This window comes from Takifugu flavidus, unplaced genomic scaffold, assembly GCF_003711565.1.
Source record: "Takifugu flavidus isolate HTHZ2018 unplaced genomic scaffold, ASM371156v2 ctg420, whole genome shotgun sequence".
Lineage (NCBI taxonomy): Eukaryota > Metazoa > Chordata > Actinopteri > Tetraodontiformes > Tetraodontidae > Takifugu > Takifugu flavidus.
In genome coordinates this window covers 26,061-49,130 of record NW_026622039.1, presented here as the reverse complement: position 1 = coordinate 49,130, position 23,070 = coordinate 26,061, and the positions used below count along the sequence as shown (strand labels likewise).

General features: G+C 38.5%; 1 protein-coding gene across 6 annotated transcripts; it reads left to right on the top strand.

Moving 5' to 3' along the window:
* Positions 1-15,880: 15,880 nt before the first annotated feature.
* On the top strand, positions 15,881-18,750 carry LOC130520554 (uncharacterized). Of its 6 annotated transcripts, XM_057024243.1 has the most exons (6): positions 15,881-16,452; positions 16,569-16,607; positions 16,692-16,739; positions 16,843-17,095; positions 17,171-17,431; positions 17,516-18,750. In XM_057024243.1, the coding sequence occupies exons 1-5, from the start codon at positions 16,431-16,433 to the stop codon at positions 17,244-17,246; spliced, it is 438 nt and encodes a 145-aa protein (XP_056880223.1). In that variant the 5' UTR covers positions 15,881-16,430; the 3' UTR covers positions 17,247-17,431; positions 17,516-18,750. The 6 variants fall into 6 exon arrangements, with proteins under 6 accessions (XP_056880223.1, XP_056880222.1, XP_056880221.1 ...); XM_057024242.1 differs by lacking the exon at positions 16,569-16,607 and having other exon boundaries at positions 16,005-16,452; positions 16,660-16,739; XM_057024241.1 differs by having other exon boundaries at positions 16,005-16,452; positions 16,569-16,739.
* The last annotated feature ends 4,320 nt before the right edge of the window (positions 18,751-23,070 follow it).

Below are 23,070 nucleotides of genomic sequence, written 5' to 3'. Positions count from 1 at the left end.
GGTGAATGCAACATGATCATCTGAAAACTCATGCTGCAGTCATATTATGACTTTTTTGACGTTTTCTCGCGGAGAAAACATCATTTTTGGTCAGAGACACATTTATTTCAAAACAGAGGTGAATGCAACATATCATGTGAAAACGTATGCTGCAGTCATATTATGACTTTTTTGACGTTTTCTCGTGGAGAAAACATCATTTTTGGTCAGAAGACACATTTATTTTTCAAACAGAGGTGAATGCAACATAATCATGTGAAAACGTATGCTGCAGTCACATTATGACTTTTTTGACGTTTTCTCGTGGAGAAAACATCATTTTTGGTCAGAAGACACATTTATTTCAAAACAGAGGTGAATGCAAGTATGATCATGTGAAAACGTATGCTGCAGTCACATTATGACGTTTTTGACGTTTTCTCGCGGAGAAAACATCATTTTTGGTCAGAAGACACATTTATTTCAAAACAGAGGTGAATGCAACATAATCATGTGAAAACGTATGCTGCAGTCACATTATGACTTTTTTGACGTTTTCTCGTGGAGAAAACATCAGGTCAGACACATTTATTTCAAAACAGAGGTGAATGCAACATAATCATGTGAAAACGTATGCTGCAGTCATTTTGACTTTTTTTTACGTTTTCTCGCGGAGAAAACATCATTTTTGGTCAGGAGACACATTTATTTCTAAACAGAGGTGAATGCAACATAATCATGTGAAAACGTATGCTGCAGTCATATTATGACTTTTTTGACGTTTTCTCGTGGAGAAAACATCATTTTTGGTCAGGAGACACATTTATTTCAAAACAGAGGTGAATGCAACATGATCATGTGAAAACGTATGCTGCAGTCATATTATGACGTTTTTGACGTTTTCTCGCGGAGAAAACATCATTTTTGGTCAGAAGACACATTTATTTCAAAACAGAGGTGAATGCAACATAATCATGTGAAAACGTATGCTGCAGTCATATTATGACTTTTTTGACGTTTTCTCGTGGAGAACATCATTTTTGGTCAGAAGACACATTTATTTCAAAACAGAGGTGAATGCAACTATGATCATGTGAAAACGTATGCTGCAGTCATATTATGACGTTTTTGACGTTTTCTCGCGGAGAAAACATCATTTTTGGTCAGGAGACACATTTATTTCAAAACAGAGGTGAATGCAACATAATCATCTGAAAACTATGCTGCAGTCATATTATGACTTTTTTGACGTTTTCTCGTCGGAGAAAACATCATTTTTGGTCAGAGAGACACATTTATTTCAAAACAGAGGTGAATGCAACATGATCATGTGAAAACGTATGCCGCAGTCATATTATGACTTTTTTGACGTTTTCTCGCGAGAGAAAACATCATTTTTGGTCAGAAGACACATTTATTTCAAAACAGAGGTGAATGCAACATAATCATCTGAAAACTCATGCTGCAGTCATATTATGACTTTTTTGACGTTTTCTCGCGAGAAAACATCATTTTTGGTCAGAAGACACATTTATTTCAAAACAGAGGTGAATGCAGTATAATCATGTGAAAACGTATGCTGCAGTCAGATTATGACGTTTTTGACGTTTTCTCTCGCGGAGAAAACATCATTTTTGGTCAGAAGACACATTTATTTCAAAACAGAGGTGAATGCAACATAATCATGTGAAAACGTATGCTGCAGTCATATTATGACGTTTTTGACGTTTTCTCGCGTGGAGAAACACATCATTTTTGGTCAGAGACACTTTATTTCTAAACAGAGGTGAATGCAACATGATCATGTGAAAACGTATGCCAGTCATATTATGACTTTTTTGACGTTTTCTCGTGGAGAAAACATCATTTTTGGTCAGAAGACACATTTATTTCAATACAGAGGTGAATGCAGTATAATCATGTGAAAACGTATGCTGCAGTCATATTATGACGTTTTTGACGTTTTCTCGCGGAGAAAACATCATTTTTGGTCAGAAGACACATTTATTTCAAAACAGAGGTGACTGCAACATAATCATGTGAAAACGTATGCTGCAGTCAATTATGACTTTTTTGACGTTTTCTCGCAGAGAAAACATCATTTTTGGTCAGGAGACACATTTATTTCAATACAGAGGTGAATGCAGTATATCATGTGAAAACGTATGCTGCAGTCAGATTATGACGTTTTTGACGTTTTCTCGCGGAGAAAACATCATTTTTGGTCAGAAGACACATTTATTTCAAAACAGAGGTGAATGCAACATAATCATGTGAAAACGTATGCTGCAGTCATATTATGACTTTTTTGACGTTTTCTCGTGGAGAAAACATCAGGAGACACATTTATTTCAAAACAGAGGGAACCAACATAATCATGTGAAACTCATGCTGCAGTCATATTATGACTTTTTTGGTTTTTGTTGTTACTTTTTCTCGCGGAGAAAACATCATTTTTGGTCAGGAGACACATTTATTTCAAAACAGAGGTGAATGCAACATAATCATGTGAAACGTATGCTGCAGTCATATTATGACTTTTTTGACGTTTTCTCTCGTGGAGAAAACATCATTTTTGGTCAGAGACACATTTATTTCAAAACAGAGGTGAATGCAACATGATCATGTGAAAACGTATGCTGCAGTCATATTATGACGTTTTTGACGTTTTCTCGCGGAGAAAACATCATTTTTGGTCAGAAGACACATTTATTTCAAAACAGAGGTGAATGCAACATAATCATGTGAAAACGTATGCTGCAGTCATATTATGACTTTTTTGACGTTTTCTCGTGGAGAAAACATCATTTTTGGTCAGAAGACACATTTATTTCAAAACAGAGGTGAATGCAACATGATCATGTGAAAACGTATGCTGCAGTCATATTATGACTTTTTTGACGTTTTCTCGTGGAGAGAAAACATCATTTTGGTCAGGAGACACATTTATTTCAAAACAGAGGTGAATGCAACATGATCATGTGAAACGTATGCCGCAGTCATATTATGACGTTTTTGACGTTTTCTCTCTGGAGAAAACATCATTTTTGGTCAGGAGACACTTTATTTTTTCAAAACAGAGTGAATGCAACATAATCATGTGAAAACGTATGCTGCAGTCATATTATGACGTTTTTGACGTTTTCTCGTGGAGAAAACATCATTTTTGGTCAGAGACACATTATTTCAAAACAGAGGTGAATGCAACATGATCATGTGAAAACTATGCTGCAGCATCATTATGACTTTTTTGACGTTTTCTCGCGGAGAAAACATCATTTTTGGTCAGAAGACACATTTATTTCAAAACAGAGGTGAATGCAACATAATCATGTGAAAACGTATGCTGCAGTCATATTATGACTTTTTTGACGTTTTCTCTCGTGGAGAAAACATCATTTTTGGTCAGAGACACATTTATTTCAAAACAGAGGTGAATGCAACATAATCATGTGAAAACGTATGCTGCAGTCATATTATGACTTTTTTGACGTTTTCTCGCAGAGAAAACATCATTTTTGGTCAGAAGACACATTTATTTCAAAACAGAGGTAACTGCAACATAATCATGTGAAAACGTATGCTGCAGTCACATTATGACTTTTTTGACGTTTTCTCTCGTGGAGAAAACATCATTTTTGGTCAGAAGACACATTTATTTCAAAACAGAGGTGAATGCAACATAATCATGTGAAAACGTATGCTGCAGTCACATTATGACTTTTTTGACGTTTTCTCGTGGAGAAAACATCATTTTTTCAGAAGAGACACATTTATTTCAAAACAGAGGTGAATAAAACATGATCATGTGAAAACGTATGCCGCATTCATATTATGACTTTTTGACGTTTCTCGCGAGAGAGAAAATATCATTTTTGGTCAGAAGACACATTTATTTCAAAACAGAGGTAACTGCAACATAATCATGTGAAAACGTATGCTGCAGTCACATTATGACTTTTTTGACGTTTTCTAGTGAGAGAGAAAACATCATTTTTGGTCAGAAGACACATTTATTTCAATACAGAGGTGAATGCAGTATCATCATGTGAAACGTATGCTGCAGTCACATTATGACTTTTTTGACGTTTTCTCGTGGAGAAAACATCATTTTTGGTCAGAAGACACATTTATTTCAAAACAGAGGTGAATGCAACATAATCATGTGAAAACGTATGCTGCAGTCAGATTATGACGTTTTTGACGTTTTCTCGCGGAGAAAACATCATTTTTGGTCAGAAGACACATTTATTTCAAAACAGAGGAACTGCAACATAATCATGTGAAAACGTATGCTGCAGTCACATTATGACTTTTTGACGTTTTCTCGTGGGAGAAAACATCATTTTTGGTCAGAGACACATTTATTTCAATACAGAGGTGAATGCAGTATGATCATGTGAAAACGTATGCTGCAGTCACATTATGACTTTTTTGACGTTTTCTCGTGGAGAAAAACATCATTTTTGGTCAGGATACACATTTATTTCAATACAGAGGTGAATGCAGTATGATCATGTGAAAACGTATGCTGCAGTCAGATTATGACTTTTTGACGTTTTCTCGCGGAGAAAACATCATTTTTGGTCAGAAGACACATTTATTTCAAAACAGAGGTGACTGCAACATAATCATGTGAAAAACGTATGCTGCAGTCACATTATGACTTTTTGACGTTTTCTCGTGGAGAAAAAATCAAGGAGAAGACACATTTATTTCAAAACAGAGGTGAATGCAACATGATCATGTGAAAACTCATGCTGCAGTCATATTATGACTTTTTTGACGTTTTCTAGAGAAAACATCATTTTTGGTCAGGAGACACATTTATTTCAAAACAGAGGTGAATGCAACATAATCATCTGAAAAACTCATGCTGCAGTCATATTATGACTTTTTTGACGTTTTCTCGTGGAGAAAACATCATTTTTGGTCAGGAGACACATTTATTTCAAAACAGAGGTGAATAAAACATAATCATCTGAAAACTCATGCTGCAGTCATATTATGACTTTTTTGACGTTTTCTCGCGGAGAAAACATCATTTTTGGTCAGAAGACACATTTATTTCAAAACAGAGGTGAATAAAACATAATCATGTGAAAACTATGCTGCAGTCATATTATGACTTTTTTGACGTTTTCTCGCGGAGAGAAAAAACATCATTTTTGGTCAGAAGACACATTTATTCAAAACAGAGGTGAATGCAACATAATCATGTGAAAACGTATGCTGCAGTCACATTATGACTTTTTTGACGTTTTCTCGCGGAGAAAAAATCATTTTTGGTCAGAAGACACATTTATTTCAAAACAGAAGTGAATGCAACATGATCATCTGAAAACTCATGCTGCAGTCATATTATGACTTTTTTGACGTTTTCTCGCAGAGAAAACATCATTTTGGTCAGGAAACACATTATTTCTAAAACAGAGGTGAATGAAACATGATCATGTGAAAACGTATGCCACAGTCATATTATGACTTTTTGACGTTTTCTCGTGGAGAAAACATCATTTTGGTCAGAGAAGACACATTTATTTCAATACAGAGGTGAATGCAGTATAATCATGTGAAAACGTATGCAGTAGTCAGATTATGACGTTTTTGACGTTTTCTCGCGGAGAAAACATCATTTTTGGTCAGAAGACACATTTATTTCAAAACAGAGGTGAATGCAACATAATCATGTGAAAACGTAAGCCGCAGTCATATTATGACTTTTTGACGTTTTCGCGAGGAGAAATATCATTTTTGGTCAGAAGACACATTTATTTCAAAACAGAGGTGAATGCAACATAATCATCTGAAAACTCATGCTGCAGTCATATTATGACTTTTTTGACGTTTTCTCGCGGAGAGAGAAAACATCATTTTTGGTCAGAAGACACATTTATTTCAAAACAGAGGTGACTGCAACATAATCATGTGAAAACGTATGCTGCAGTAACATTATGACTTTTTTGACGTTTTCTCGTGGAGGAGAAAACATCATTTTGGTCAGGAGACACATTTATTTCAAAACAGAGGTGAATGCAACATGATCATCTGAAAACTCATGCTGCAGTCATATTATGACTTTTTGACGTTTTCTCGAGAGAAAACATCATTTTTGGTCAGAAAACACATTTATTTCAAAACAGAGGTGACTGCAACATAATCATGTGAAAACGTATGCTGCAGTCATATTATGACTTTTTTGACGTTTTCTCGTGGAGAAAACATCATTTTTGGTCAGAAGACACATTTATTTCAATACAGAGGTGAATGCAACATAATCATGTGAAAACGTATGCTGCAGTCACATTATGACTTTTTTGACGTTTTCTCGCAGAGAAAACATCATTTTTGGTCAGAAGACACATTTATTTCAAAAAGAGGTGACTGCAACATAATCATGTGAAAACGTATGCTGCAGTCACATTATGACTTTTTTGACGTTTTCTCGTGGAGAAACATCAGGAGACACATTTATTTCAAAACAGAGGTGAATGCAACATGATCATCTGAAAACGTATGCTGCAGTCATATTATGACTTTTTTGACGTTTTCTCGCGGAGAAAACATCATTTTTGGTCAGAAGAACACATTTATTTCAAAACAGAGGTGAATGCAACATAATCATGTGAAACGTATGCTGCAGTCACATTATGACTTTTTTGACGTTTTCTCGCGGAGAGAAAACATCATTTTTGGTCAGAAGACACATTTATTTCAAAACAGAGGTGAATGCAACATGATCATCTGAAAACTCATGCTGCAGTCATATTATGACTTTTTTGACGTTTTCTCGCGGAGAAAGAAAACATCATTTTTGGTCAGAAAACACATTATTTCAAAACAGAGGTGATGCAACATAATCATGTGAAAACGTATGCTGCAGTCATATTATGACTTTTTTGACGTTTTCTCGTGGAGAAAACATCATTTTGGTCAGAAGACACATTTATTTCAATACAGAGGTGAATGCAGTATAATCATGTGAAAACGTATGCAGCAGTCAGATTATGACGTTTTGACGTTTTCTCGTGGAGAAAACATCCTTTTTGGTCAGAAGACACATTTATTTCAAAACAGAGGTGACTGCAACATAATCATGTGAAAAACGTATGCTGCGTCCATATTATGACTTTTTTGACGTTTTCTCGTGGAGAAAACATCAGGAGACATTTATTTCAAAACAGAGGTGAATGCAACATGATCATCTGAAAACTCATGCTGCAGTCATATTATGACTTTTTGACGTTTTCTCGCGGAGAAAACATCATTTTTGGTCAGAAGACACATTTATTTCTCAAACAGAGGTGAATGCAACATGATCATCTGAAAATCATGCTGCAGTCATATTATGACTTTTTGACGTTTTCTCGCGGAGAAAACATCATTTTGGTCAGGAGACACATTTATTTCAAAACAGAGGTAATGCAAACATAATCATGTGAAAACGTATGCTGCAGTCATATTATGACTTTTTTGACGTTTTCTCGTGGAGAAAACATCATTTTGGTCAGGAGACACATTTATTTCAAAACAGAGGTGAATGCAACATAATCATCTGAAAACTCATGCTGCAGTCATATTATGACTTTTTGACGTTTCTCGCGGAGAAAACATCATTTTTGGTCAGGAGACACATTTATTTCAAAACAGAGGTGAATAAAACATAATCATCTGAAAAATATGCTGCAGTCATATTATGACTTTTTTGACGTTTTCTCGCGGAGGAGAAAACATCATTTTTGGTCAGAAGACACATTTATTTCAAAACAGAGGTGAATGCAGTATAATCATGTGAAAACGTATGCTGCAGTCATATTATGACGTTTTGACGTTTCTCGCGGAGAGAAAACATCATTTTTGGTCAGAAGACACATTTATTTCAAAACAGAGGTGAATGCAACATAATCATGTGAAAAAAGTATGCTGCAGTCACATTATGACTTTTTTGACGTTTTCTCGATCGAAAACATCATTTTTGGTCAGAAGACACATTTATTTCAAAACAGAGGTGAATGCAACATGATCATCTGAAAACTCATGCTGCAGTCATATTATGACTTTTTTGACGTTTTCTCGCGGAGAAAAACATTTTTGGTCAGAAGACACATTTATTTCAAAACAGAGGTGACTGCAACATAATCATGTGAAAAAAAAACGTATGGCAGTCACATTATGACTTTTTTGAGGTTTTCTCGTGGAGAAAACATCAGGAGACACATTATTTCAAAACAGAGGTGAATGCAACATGATCATCTGAAAACTCATGCTGCAGTCATATTATGACTTTTTTGACGTTTTCTCGCGGAAGAAAACATCATTTTTGGTCAGAAGACACATTTATTTCAAAACAGAGGTGACTGCAACATAATCATGTGAAAACGTATGCTGCAGTCACATTATGACTTTTTGACGTTTTCTCGTGGAGAAAAAAAACATCAGAAGACACATTTATTTCAATACAGAGGTGAATGCAGACATAATCATGTGAAAACGTATGCAGCAGTCAGATTATGACGTTTTTGACGTTTTCTCGTGGAGAAAACATCATTTTGGTCAGAGACACATTTATTTCAAAACAGAGGTGACTGCAACATAATCATGTGAAAACGTATGCTGCAGTCACATTATGACTTTTTTGACGTTTTCTCGTGGAGAAAACATCATTTTGGTCAGAAGACCCATTTATTTCAATACAGAGGGAATGCAGTCATGATCATGTGAAAACGTATGCTGCAGTCAGTTATGACGTTTTTGACGTTTTCTCGCGGAGAAAAACATCATTTTTGGTCAGAAGACACATTTATTTCAAAACAGAGGTAACTGCAACATAATCATGTGAAAACGTATGCTGCAGTCACATTATGAATTTTTGACGTTTTCTCGTGGAGAGAAAACATCATTTTTGGTCAGAAGACAATTTATTTCAATACAGAGGTGAAATGCAGATATGATCATGTGAAAACGTGTGCTGCAGTCAGATTATGACGTTTGACGTTTTCTCGCGAGAGAAAACAACATATTTTGGTCAGAAGACACATTTATTTCAAAACAGAGGTGACTGCAACATAATCATGTGAAAACGTATGCTGCAGTCATATTATGACTTTTTTGACGTTTTCTCGTGGAGAAAACATCAGGAGACACATTTATTTCAAAAAGAGGTGAATGCAACATGATCATCTGAAAACTCATGCTGCAGTCATATTATGACTTTTTTGACGTTTTCTCGCGGAGAAAACATCATTTTTGGTCAGGAGACACATTTATTCTAAAACAGAGGTGAATGCAACATAATCATGTGAAAACGTATGCCGCAGTCATTATGACTTTTTTGACGTTTTCTCGCGGAGAAAACATCATTTTGGTCAGGAGACACATTTATTTCAAAACAGAGGTGACTGCAACATAATCATGTGAAAACGTATGCTGCAGTCACATTATGACTTTTTTGACGTTTTCTCGTGGAGAAAACATCATTTTTGGTCAGAGACACATTTATTTCAAAACAGAGGTGAATGCAACATAATCATGTGAAAACGTATGCTGCAGTCATATTATGACTTTTTTGACGTTTTCTCGCAGAGAAAACATCATTTTTGGTCAGAAGACACATTTATTTCAAAACAGAGGTGAATGCAACATAATCATGTGAAAACTCATGCTGCAGTCATATTATGACTTTTTTGAGTTTTCTCGTGGAGAAAAACATCAGGAGACACATTTATTTCAAAACAGAGGTGAATGCAACATGATCATCTGAAAACTCATGCTGCAGTCATATTATGACTTTTTTGACGTTTTCTCGCGGAGAAAACATCATTTTTGGTCAGAAGACACATTTATTTCAAAAAGAGGTGACTGCAACATAATCATGTGAAAACGTATGCTGCAGTCACATTATGACTTTTTTGACGTTTTCTCGTGGAGAAAACATCAGGAGACACATTTATTTCAAACACAGAGGTGAATGCAACATGATCATCTGAAAACTCATGCTGCAGTCATATTATGACTTTTTTGACGTTTTCTCGCGGAGAAAACATCATTTTTGGTCAGAAGACATTTATTTCAAACAGAGGTGACTGCAACATAATCATGTGAAAACGTATGCTGCAGTCATATTATGACTTTTTTGACGTTTTCTCGCAGAGAAACCATCATTTTTGGTCAGAGAGACACATTTATTTCAAAACAGAGGTGAATGCAACATATATCATCTGAAAACGTATGCTGCAGTCATATTATGACTTTTTTGACGTTTTCTCGCGGAGAGAAAACATCATTTTGGTCAGGAGACACATTTATTTCAAAACAGAGGTGAATGCAACATAATCATGTGAAAACGTATGCTGCAGTCATATTATGACTTTTTTGACGTTTTCTCGCAGAGAAAACATCATTTTTGGTCAGGAGACACATTTATTTCAAAACAGAGGTGAATGCAACATGATCATCTGAAAACTAATGTTGCAGTCATATTATGACTTTTTTGACGTTTTCTCGTGGAGAAAACATCATTTTTGGTCAGAAGACACATTTATTTCAAAACAGAGGTGAAAGCAACATAATCATGTGAAAAAGTATGCCGCAGTCATATTATGAGTTTTTGACGTTTTCTCGTGGAGAAGAGAAAACATCAGGAGACACATTTATTTCAAAACAGAGGTGAATGCAACATGATCATCTGAAAAATCATGCTGCAGTCATATTATGACTTTTTTGACGTTTTCTCGCGGAGAAAACATCATTTTTGGTCAGGAGACACATTTATTTCAAACAGAGGTGAATGCAACATAATCATGTGAAAACGTATGCTGCAGTCATATTATGACTTTTTTGACGTTTTCTCGTGGAGAAAACATCATTTTTGGTCAGGAGACACATTTATTTCAAAACAGAGGTGAATGAAAGCAACATAATCATGTGAAAACGTATGCCAGTCATATATGACTTTTTTGACGTTTTCTCGTGGAGAAAACATCATTTTTGGTCAGAAGACACATTTATTTCAAAACAGAGGTGAAAGCAACATAATCATGTGAAAAAGTATGCTGCAGTCATATTATGACGTTTTGACGTTTTCTCGTGGAGAAAACATCATTTTTGGTCAGAAGACCCATTTATTTCAATACAGAGGTGAATGCAACATGATCATCTGAAAACGTATGCTGCAGTCATATTATGACGTTTTTGACGTTTTCTCGCGGAGAAAACATCATTTTTGGTCAGAAGACACATTTATTTCAATACAGAGGTGAATGCACATGATCATGTGAAAACGTATGCTGCAGTCATATTATGACGTTTTTGACTCTTTCTCGTGGAGAAAACATCAGGAGACACATTTATTTCAAAACAGAGGTGAATGCAACATGATCATCTGAAAACTCATGCTGCAGTCATATTATGACTTTTTTGACGTTTTCTCGCGGAGAAAACATCATTTTTGGTCAGGAGACACATTTATTTCTAAAAACAGAGGTGAATGCAACATAATCATGTGAAAACGTATGCTGCAGTCATATTATGACTTTTTTGACGTTTTCTCGTGGAGAAAACATCATTTTTGGTCAGGAGAAACATTTTTTCAAACAGAGGTGAAAGCAACATAATCATGTGAAAACGTATGCCGCAGTCATATTATGACGTTTTTGACGTTCTCGTGGAGAGAAAACATCATTTTTGGTCAGCAGACACATTTATTTCAAAACAGATGTGAATGCAACATGATCATCTGAAAACTCATGTTGCAGTCACATTATGACTTTTTGACGTTTTCTCGCGGAGAAAACATCATTTTTCAGAAGACACATTTATTTCAAAACAGAGGTAAGTGCACATAATCATGTGAAAACGTATGCTGCAGTCACATTATGACTTTTTTGACGTTTTCTCGTGCGAGAAAACATCATTTTTGGTCAGAAGACACATTTATTTCAAAACAGAGTGAATGCAACATAATCATGTGAAAACGATGCTGCAGTCATATTATGACTTTTTTGACGTTTTCTCGTGAAAACATTTCAGAGACACACACATTTCAAAACAGAGGTGAATGCAAACATGATCATCTGAAAACTCATGCTGCAGTCATATTATGAGTTTTTGACGTTTTCTCGCGGAGAAAACATCATTTTGGTCAGGAGACACATTTATTTCAAAACAGAGGTGAATGCAACATAATCATGTGAAAACGTATGCCGCAGTCATATTATGACTTTTTGACGTTTTCTCGCGGAGAAAACATCATTTTTGGTCAGAAGACACATTTATTTCAAAACAGAGGTGACTGCCACAATCATGTGAAAACGTATGCTGCAGTCACATTCTAACTTTTTTGACGTTTTCTCGTGGAGAAAACATCATTTTTGGTAAGGAGACACATTTATTTCAAAACAGAGTGAATGCAACATGATCATCATCTGAAAACTCATGCTGCAGTCATATTATGACTTTTTTGACGTTTTCTCGCGGAGAAAACACATTTTTGGTCAGAAGACACATTTATTTCAAAACAGAGGTGACTGCAACATAATCATGTGAAAACGTATGCTGCAGTCATATTATGACTTTTTGACGTTTTCTCGTGGAGAAAACATCATTATGGTCATGAGAGAAATTTTTCAAAACAGAGGTGAATGCAACATAATCATGTGAAAACGTATGCCGCAGTCATATTATGACTTTTTTGACGTTTTCTCGCAGAGAAAATATCATTTTGGTCAGAAGAGACACATTATTTCAAAACAGAGGTGAATGCAACATGATCATCTGAAAACTCATGCTGCAGTCATTATGACTTTTTTGACGTTTTCTCGTGGAGAGAAAACATCATTTTGGTCAGAAGACACATTTATTTCAAAACAGAGGTGAATGCAACATAATCATGTGAAAAACGTATGCTGCAGTCACATTATGACTTTTTGACGTTTTCGTGAGAGAAAACATCATTTTTGGTCAGAAGACACATTTATTTCAAACAGAGGTGAATGCAGTAATCATGTGAAAACGTATGCTGCAGTCATATTATGAGGTTTTTGACGTTTTCTCGCGGAGAAAACATCATTTTTGGTCAGAAGACACATTTATTTCAAAACAGAGGTGATGCAACATAATCATGTGAAAACGTATGCTGCAGTCACATTATGACTTTTTTGACGTTTTCTCGTGGAGAAAACATCATTTTTGGTCAGGAGACACATTTATTTCAAAACAGAGGTGAATGCAACATAATCATCTGAAAACGTATACTGCAGTCATATTATGACTTTTTTGACGTTTTCTCGCAGAGAAAACATCATTTTTGGTCAGAAGACACATTTTTTCAAAACAGAGGTGAAAGCAACAAATCATGTGAAAACGTATGCTGCAGTCATATTATGACATTTTTGACGTTTTCTCGTGGAGAAACAATCAGGAGACACATTTATTTCAAACAGAGGTGAAAGCAACACAATCATGTGAAAACGTATGCTGCAGTCAGATTATGACGTTTTTGACGTTTTCTCGCGGAGAAAACATCATTTTGGTCAGAAGACATTATTTCAATACAGAGGTGAATGCAGTATGATCATGTGAAAACGTATGCTGCAGTCACATTATGACTTTTTTGACGTTTTCTCGTGGAGAAAACATCATTTTTGGTCAGGAGACACATTTATTTCAATACAGAGGTGAATGCAACATGATCATGTGAAAACGTATGCCGCAGTCATATTATGACTTTTTTGACGTTTCTCGTGGAGAAAACATCATTTTGGTCAGGAGACACATTTATTTCAATACAGAGGTGAATGCAACATGATCATGTGAAAACGTATGCTGCAGTCATATTATGACTTTTTTGACGTTTTCTCGCGAGAAAACATCATTTTGGTCAGAAGACACATTTATTTCAATACAGAGGTGAATGCAGTATGATCATGTGAAAACGTATGCTGCAGTCACATTATGACTTTTTTGACGTTTTCTCGTGGAGAAAACATCATTTTTGGTCAGGAGACACATTTATTTCAATACAGAGGTGAATGCAACATGATCATGTGAAAACGTATGCCGCAGTCATATTATGACTTTTTTGACGTTTTCTCGTGGAGAAAACATCATTTTTGGTCAGGAGACACATTTATTTCAATACAGAGGTGAATGCAACATGATCATGTGAAAACGTATGCTGCAGTCATATTATGACTTTTTTGACGTTTTCTCGCGAGAAAACATCATTTTTGGTCAGAAGACACATTTATTTCAAAACAGAGGTGAATGCAGTATGATCATGTGAAAACGTATGCTGCAGTCAGATTATGACGTTTTTGACGTTTTCTCGCGGAGAAAACATCATTTTTGGTCAGAAGACACATTTATTTCAAAACAGAGGTGACTGCAACATAATCATGTGAAAACGTATGTGTGCAGTCACATTATGACTTTTTTGACGTTTTCTCGTGGAGAGAAAACATCAGGAGACACATTATTTCAAAACAGAGGTGAATGCAACATGATCATCTGAAAACTCATGCTGCAGTCACATTATGACTTTTTTGACGTTTTCTCGCGGAGAAAAAATCATTTTTGATCAGGAGACACATTTATTTCAAAACAGAGGTGAATGCAACATGATCATCTGAAAACGTATGCTGCAGTCATATTATGACTTTTTTGACGTTTTCTCGCGAGAGAAACCATCATTTTTGGTCAGAAGACACATTTATTTCAAAACAGAGGTGAATGCAACATAATCATCTGAAAACGTATGCTGCAGTCATATTATGACTTTTTTGACGTTTTCTCGCAGAGAACCATCATTTTTGGTCAGAAGACACATTTATTTCAAAACAGAGGTGAATGCAACATATCATCTGAAAACTCATGCTGCAGTCATATTATGACTTTTTTGACGTTTTCTCGCGAGAGAAAACATCATTTTTGGTCAGGAGACACATTTATTTCTAAAAGAGGTGAATGCAACATAATCATGTGAAAACGTATGCTGCAGTCATATTATGACTTTTTTGACGTTTTCTCGTGGAGAAAACATCATTTTTGGTCAGCAGACACATTTATTTCAAAACAGAGGTGAATGCAACATGATCATGTGAAAACTCATGTTGCAGTCACATTATGACTTTTTTGACGTTTTCTCGTGGAGAAAACATCATTTTTGGTCAGAAGACCAATTTATTTCAATACAGAGGTGAATGCAGTATGATCATGTGAAAACGTATGAGAGAAGAAATGGACCACTTCTTGTCAAAGTGACAGGTCGACCTTTCCTGAACCCGCCAACATCTGCCCCCCCCCCCCCCCACCACCTCCCTTCCCAGCTCCCACCATTTTTTAAAAGGGTGGTCCCCCACCGCCCCCACCTTCCCCTTTCCGAGGAGGATGATCCCCCCCCCCCCCCCCCCCCCCCCCCCCCCCCCCCCCCCCCTCCCCCCCCCCCCCCCCCCCCCCCCCCCCCCCCTCCTCCCGAGGAGGATGGATCCCCCCCCCCCCCCCCTCCGCCTTTCTCGCTTGCTCATCTGTTTTTAATAAGGGCAATAGTTACAACACAGTGACAAAACAATTTTGCCATAGTCCTGGCATAGCCATCCGTGGACAACATGAGTAGTTCTACATCCTTGATTGGTGAGACGGCTGTGACCGTTATAAGAGAATTGTGTGGAAAAGTAGTTGAAAAATCCACGGTGTTTGTACAGCGTTCTCAGGCATCACCTTCGGAGCCTTTGCAGCAAGAATGGTCTTTGGAGCCTTATAGTCAAACAGGGAGTTTTGGGTATGTGTTCCGTTACAAGACGGGGGAGTGATTCTCTATCAGCGGGAAGAATCTTCCAGCGAGGGGCCTATGTTGTCGGCTACGATGTCTTCCAATGACTGGGGTGTGTTGAAACTGATCAAACCGAGAATGGTGTGTGTGTGACTGAAGAAGGCTGTGAAGAAAGAAACAACACAGAACAGAAACCTTCCACAGAACAAACATTTGTGAAACAGTTGTGAAAACTAGAGAAGAGAAAACTATTGGAGAAAGTTAGACCGTTAGAACCCTAACACTGTGGTTCAGAAGAAAAGAGAAAAGAGTTGGTGGCCTCAAGTAAGAAATTTAGGGGCCTACGTTGTCTTCCGGTGTCCGAGGTGTGTAACTGAAGAAGCTTAAATCCCGTGGAGACCTGGAGGCCCTCCTGGAGAAAAACATTCTTAGCATGAGTTATATCGCCTGAATCTGTTGTTTGGTAGAGTTCCCGTGTAGGGATGTATCCCCATGGGACCAGTTGGTCCCATGGGGTAATCGTCAATATCAGACTTTTCGGCGCCAATCAACTTTTTTTTTTTTTTTTCCTTCTCGCCAAGCATTGTAAAGCGAATATATACATGATCATCTCACAGTCATTAGCTCAGTCCTCCAGAACTTCATCGGAAGCTTCACCGTCTGCGAGCGCGTGTAACAAACAAAGATGGCTGCAAAGATGACTACCGGTAAGCCTCAAATTCTTCCCAAACTTTTTCTCTGTAGTTTTCTAAATAGTTTTAGAAAACTATTAATGAATGAACTATTAATGATTAACTACTATTTACGAATAACTGTGTTTTAGAAGTTACAGTAGAGGTTCACCATATGCCAATTTATCCTGGTAAGCAATCCGTGATCTTTTTAACCTGAAAGTTGTTCTATTTTTATTCTAGATTTTTAAGTGTAACTTTCTGTATCTTTAAAGTCAGCGCCGATGAGTTTGAAGGAATAAGCCTCACGCAAACAGACATTGGTATTTTACATACAGTTTTTTTTTTTGTTTTGTTTTGTTTTTTATGAACAGCTCAGTTGTTCATAGATTGCTGAAATATAACTTTTTATGATACATTTTTCAGATCTGTTAGCCAGGGCTGAAAGATTGGTATCCGAAGACAACCAAGAAACTGAAAAAGCAGTAAAAGCATTGCTGTGTTCTGAAACCCCACCCCCCGTGCAGGGGACAAATTGCTGTGTATCTGAAATTGGTGAAATTGAGATTGAGAGGGAAACCTCGGCACTTCAACATGGGACTGACTCAAGTAAGCAGCACGAACAAACTCTCCAGAAGACGTGTGAGACAGCCAGGAGGACCGAAGTCGACTGTACAAGGTAATATATTATCTGTGATTAGAAGTATATACAAAATATGTACCGTTTTAACGATTTTCCCCTCTGTCTAAACAGAACCATCAAAACAGAACCTTCAAACGTGCGCCTCTCTGAGCACTGTGACTCCCACGGCAGCTCCACCCTCCCGTGAACCTTCTGCCCCTGCGAGGAGACGTAGAATACGGCAAGCGTGTACCACTCTGACCCCTGTACTTACAGCGGGACCCACGGCAGCTCGACCCTCCCTTTCACCAGATCCTTTCGAACCTGCGAGGCCGATAAGGAGACGTAGGAACCAGAGACACAAGTCTAACATTGTTAGGAGATTGTTTGATGGTATATTTATACTATATCTTCTTGACTAATAATAATAATAATATATAAAAAAAAAATAATAACTCATCTCTCATCTAATTACAGATTCAGGGTTGAGATTAAACGAGAGCGTTCCTGAACCGTCCTTCAACAGGGTCGAGGGGGATACGGGGGGCAACGATCATCCCCAACAACAGCACAAGCACCACGAGAGCGTTCGTCAACCGTCCTTCAACAGGGTGGACGGGGATACAGCCGGATACAATCATCCCCAACAACAGCACGAGCACCACGAGAGCGTTCCTGATCCGCTCTTTGACAGGGCTGAGGATACAGGCTGCTACATTCATTCCCAACACCCCCAAGACAAGGTAGTGCTGGAGATTTTCAATAACGTCATACGGTATATTGTTTCCTCCAATTGTAACCAAAGGTGTACTAAAACAGTGTTGAAAAAGCTGTAATTTTTTTTTTTTTTTTCCTTTTTCTTTTGTTTAAGATATGGATGAGGATTTCAATGTTGAATATTTTAATCAAGTACCGATTGTTTTACAAATAGCTGTTGATCAATTAAGTGATGAGGATTTCAATGTTGAATATTTTAATCAAGTACCGAATGCTTTACAAATAGCTGTTGATCAATTAAGTGAAATTCCAATCTCCATTCCAATAAATTTACATTTTACAGAGCAAAATGAAAACGTCCTAGAACTTGACACCTTACAACTCATAAATGATGCCCTCGAAAACCTTAATGCAGTTAATGCAGTAGAGTTTGAAAATCATTCTCCTTCATCAGCTCTCCACACGCAAAGTGATCATGTCTTACACGCGGTAACAATCAGATCAGAGACGGATTCAGCAGAGACACAATCGGCTCTTCCTAACCCCGCTCCTGAAAAGGGTGAGAGGTCAGGAGAAGGGGGGCCAGAGAGCAGCTCCTCACCCCATCTTTCTCCTCAGCAAGGGGGAGGAGGGCTAGGAGAAAATCCATCCGATCTCTCTCCTGAGCGGGGTGAGAGGTTTTTAATGATTTTAACGCATGGAGAACAAGACGCTCCTTTAACATTCCCACTCGGGGAAATGTGCCTGACATTGCAACATTCTATCGAGATGTAACAGGGGTTATCAGCGAATTGGTGGATGTTGCCAGACGACATAGTAGTCGCAATGATTTAATACAGTTGGAGGTGGTGGGTGAAAACGTACACAATCATGTTACAGTTGCTGTGGATGAACAAGGTGAAAATATTCTACCGGCTTTTAATGGAATGCTAGATCGGATTGTGCAGTCAAACGGTATCATTTCAGCGGATGAGAATATAGAATTCATCCTTCACGTGGTGCAGAACCCAGGAGGAGGTGCCAAACGTAAGATGGAGAAAACTCTAGACTGTGAAATCATTGACAAAAAAAGACGTCACTTATTTATCGTAGACAACAGAGACAACCAGCTTTGCTTCGCCATCAGTCTAGCTCACGTTATCTACCCGAAACTTACTGAAAGAGAATGCCTTGATATTGCGAGGAAGTTGAAGTTGCAGCATCAGGCTGGTTTAAATGATGAGACCCCCGTCACTTTCAGTGACATTGGTAAATTTGAAAATATTTTGGGGCGTGTAAAATTGTTGTGTTTTACAGAACATGCCACAGTAAACCCCTCTCACATTATGAGACAAAATTCTCTGATCGTTCCAATCAGTTGTTTCTCTTTTTACTACAAAATCACTATTATGGGATAAAAAATCTCAAAGCCTTCCTGGGGTCGTCAGTCTGTAATTATTGTTACAAGACTTTTAAGCACCCCTATACCCACTTTTGTAAAGGTTACTGCGCAGTGTGCAACGATCCTGCCTGCCCCACAGAAGGGTTCAACACAGTGGTTTGCTCTGACTGTAACAGAACGTGTCGCTCACCCTCTTGTTTCACCAGACACAAATTGGTCGGTTCAAGCAGAAAGTCCAGCCTCTGCGACCAAATCAAAAAATGCGCACGATGCGAACTATACTACAGTGTCAATTTGTCGTTAGACGATGCAAAGCATCGCTGTGCGGGTGAAAAAATGTAAAATCTGTGGTGAAAAACTGCAGAGCGACTCTAAAGTCGATCATATAGTTGTTACATTCCTACCCTCCAACCAGACATCTCACATCCTGATTTGGTTTTTTATGATTTTGAAACATTTGTGGGTCAAAATGGAGAGCATGTTCCTTTTTTAGTGCATACAAAAACATCCAAAGGTGAAGAGAAGGCGTTTTATGGTCTTGACTGTGCTAAAATGTTTATTTTGCATTTCAGGAAGCCACGATACAAACAGAACATCTTTATAGCCCATAATGCCAAGGGGTTTGACAGTTATCTGGTGTTAAAAGGTATGTTGGAACTGGATGTGACGCCACAACAGATTCTGATGAACGGGAGTAAAATCCTCAGTTTTGAGGAATCCCATTATGGTCTCAAATTCATAGATTCCCTGTCATTTCTCCCCATGCGTCTCAGCGCTATGCCCAAAGCCTTAGGATTCACTGACAAGACCAAGGGGTATTTCCCACACAAATTTAGCTCAGAAATTCACCTCAATTACGTGGGGCCCTATCCCGTTCCGTCCGACTACGACGTAGATCGCATGACGGTGCGCGAACGGGAAGAATTTGACCCGTGGTACAACGAGGTCAGCCGAGGTACCTTTGACTTCAAAAGGAGGCCTCGCTGTACTGCAAAAATGATGTTGACATTCTCACCCAGGGCAGTCTTAAATTTAGAGATCAGTTCCTAGGTGAGACGGGGGTAGACCCTTTTGGTTCTATCACCATAGCCGGAGCCTGTATGAAGGTGTTTCGCACCAATTATCTGACTCCTAACACTCTGGCTATCCCCTGCCCTCACAACTATTTGAATCAGAGCAAAAGATTCTCTAGCGCATCGGTTCAATGGTTAGAATGGTTGATGCACAAAGAAAAAATCTTTATACAGCATGCTCTAAACATGGGTGAAAAACAGATTGGTGCATTTTTCGTAGACGGATATGCTGAGATTGACGGTGTAAAACATGTCTGGGAATTTCATGGATGTTTTTACCACGGCTGTCCCAGTTGCTTTGATCCCACAGTACAGTGCGATATGAGAGGCGTCACCTTTGGTGAACTCCACTACAAAAGTGAGAAGAGGGTGAGTGAGCTACAGACCACACATGGGGTTCGTGTTGTAGTCATGAGAGAACACACGTGGAACCAGATGAAAACAACATGCACGGAGGTTAAAGAATTTCTCCGTTGCTTTAACGCTCCTGAGCCTCTCAACCCCCGAAAAGCACTTTTCGGAGGTAGAACGAGCGCTTTAAAACTGCGACACACGGCAGCGCCCGATGAAACCATCCACTATGTTGATGTCACCTCACTGTACCCGTTTGTCAACAGTACTTGCTCTTACCCCCTTGGTCACCCCGTGATCATCTACAAAGATTTCGAGGACCCACGCAGCTACTACGGCTTCATCAGAGCCACTGTGTATCCTCCTCGAGGTCTTTTATTCCCCGTGTTACCGCACAAAAGTGAGGGAGGTAAATTACTCTTTACACTGTGTCGCACCTGTGCCGAAACTAACAATGAGGGTGGCCCCTGCGAACACGACGATGAGGGCAGAGCTCTGACGGGGGTCTGGGTCACCGTTGAATTCATCAAAGCTCTGGAGGTGGGGTACAGGGTGGGTAAAATTACAGAAGTCTGGCACTTTGACAAGAGCAGCGACACTGTGTTTACCGACTACATACACACCTTTTTGAAAGGAAAGCAGGAAGCCTCGGGTTACCCCGCTGAGGCGACGGACCGAGAGAGCAGGGAAAAATACATCAGGGACTATCAGGAGCATCAGGGCATTCTTTTAGATGCTGGCAAAATCGAGACCAATCCTGTGAAAAGACAGGTTGCTAAATTGTGTCTCAACAGTTTGTGGGGAAAGTTTGCACAGAGAGATAATTTGTTTAAAACCACCATTGTCTCAGATCCTAAAGAATTCTTTAGTTACATGTTTTCAGGTAAATACAAAGTCGAATACTTTTCCGTTCTCCACAGCAACAGAGCTCTCATCAGGTGGAAATACACCGACGGGTACGTTCAACCCCCAGGTAAACAGAGTAATGTTTTTATTGCAGCATTCACCACAGCACACGCACGACTGAAGCTGTACAGTTATCTGGAAAAACTACAAGACAGAGTGTTTTACATCGACACAGATAGTTTAATCTATCTGGTCAAAGAGGGTGAGAAACCTCTAGAGCTGGGTAACTATTTAGGTGACCTGACGGATGAACTGGATGGTGACAGCATTCAAGAGTTTGCAGCGGCGGGTCCCAAGAGTTACGCGTACCAAACACGAAATAAAAAGAAAGTCGTCATGCGTGTGAAAGGTATCACTCAGACCCGGGAATTTTGTGAGCGTGTGAGCTTTGACAGTGTCAGAGAGCTGGTGGAGGGTTACCTGAGTAATAAACAAGAGGGAAACACGATCGAGATCCGTCAACACAGCATCAGACGTGATAAAAAGGGTTTTGCATTGAGAAATGTGTCATTTGATAAAAAATTTAGGGTGGTGTATGACAAAAGACGACTCTTTGCTGACGGAACAACTCTGCCTTTCGGGTATTAGAAATGCAGGAAATTGAATTTGATCCTAGGTTTATCTTTCCTTTTTCTTGTTTAATCGTGGGTCCGAGCGGGTGTGGAAAGACCTATTTTGTAAAAAATGTATTGGAAAACTGTGACCGTGTAATAAATGTTGTACCTGACAATATCGTGTGGATTTATACCTCTTTTCAACCTATGTACACTGAACTGCAAAAGATGATTAAAAACATTAAATTTGTCAAAGGTCTGCCAGATTCTTTTGAAGATGAAACACTGTTTCCTCCTGATCAAAAGCATTTGATTATTTTGGACGATGTTATTTTTCAAGCCTCTGACCATCCTGAAGTGGTAAAGATTTTTACACAGTATCGCCACCACAGAAACATGAGCGTTATGATGTTGACTCAAAACGTGTTTCACCAGGGTAAACACAGTCGCACCATCAGTTTGAACAGCAATTATTTGGTCATGTTTAAAAACCCACGGGATAAACTACAAATGAATATATTGGCTCATCAGATTTTTCCATCACAAAAGACATTTTTCTTGGAGAGTTTTGAAGACGCCACAAAAGACCCTCACGGGTATTTAATAGTGGATCTCACCCCCGTCTGCCCAGATCCGTACAGACTGAGGACGGGTGTACTTCCTCACCAGCAAGCGGCCGTTTACATCCCCAGAGCGTCGACGTAGATCATCATGTCAGCGCGTATAAAAAGAAACGCACCCCTGCTGAAGGCCCTGTACCGTGCCACACCCAAGAAACGTAGAGACATTCTTATTCACAGCTCCCCGGATTTTATCCAGACACTGTGTGAGATTTCTTTAAATCTTCTAAAAGGAAACGTCCCCCTGACTCCTTCTCAATTTAAAAAACTGAAGAGACAGAAAAAAATTATCAAACTGTTGGCTGATAAAAGAACCAGTTTAAAGAGGAAGCAACAGGTTCTAAAGAAGCAGACGGGCGGATTTCTTTTACCTCTCCTCTCAGCGGTGGTACCTTTGATCGGGAACCTCGTCGGAGGATTGATACGAAAA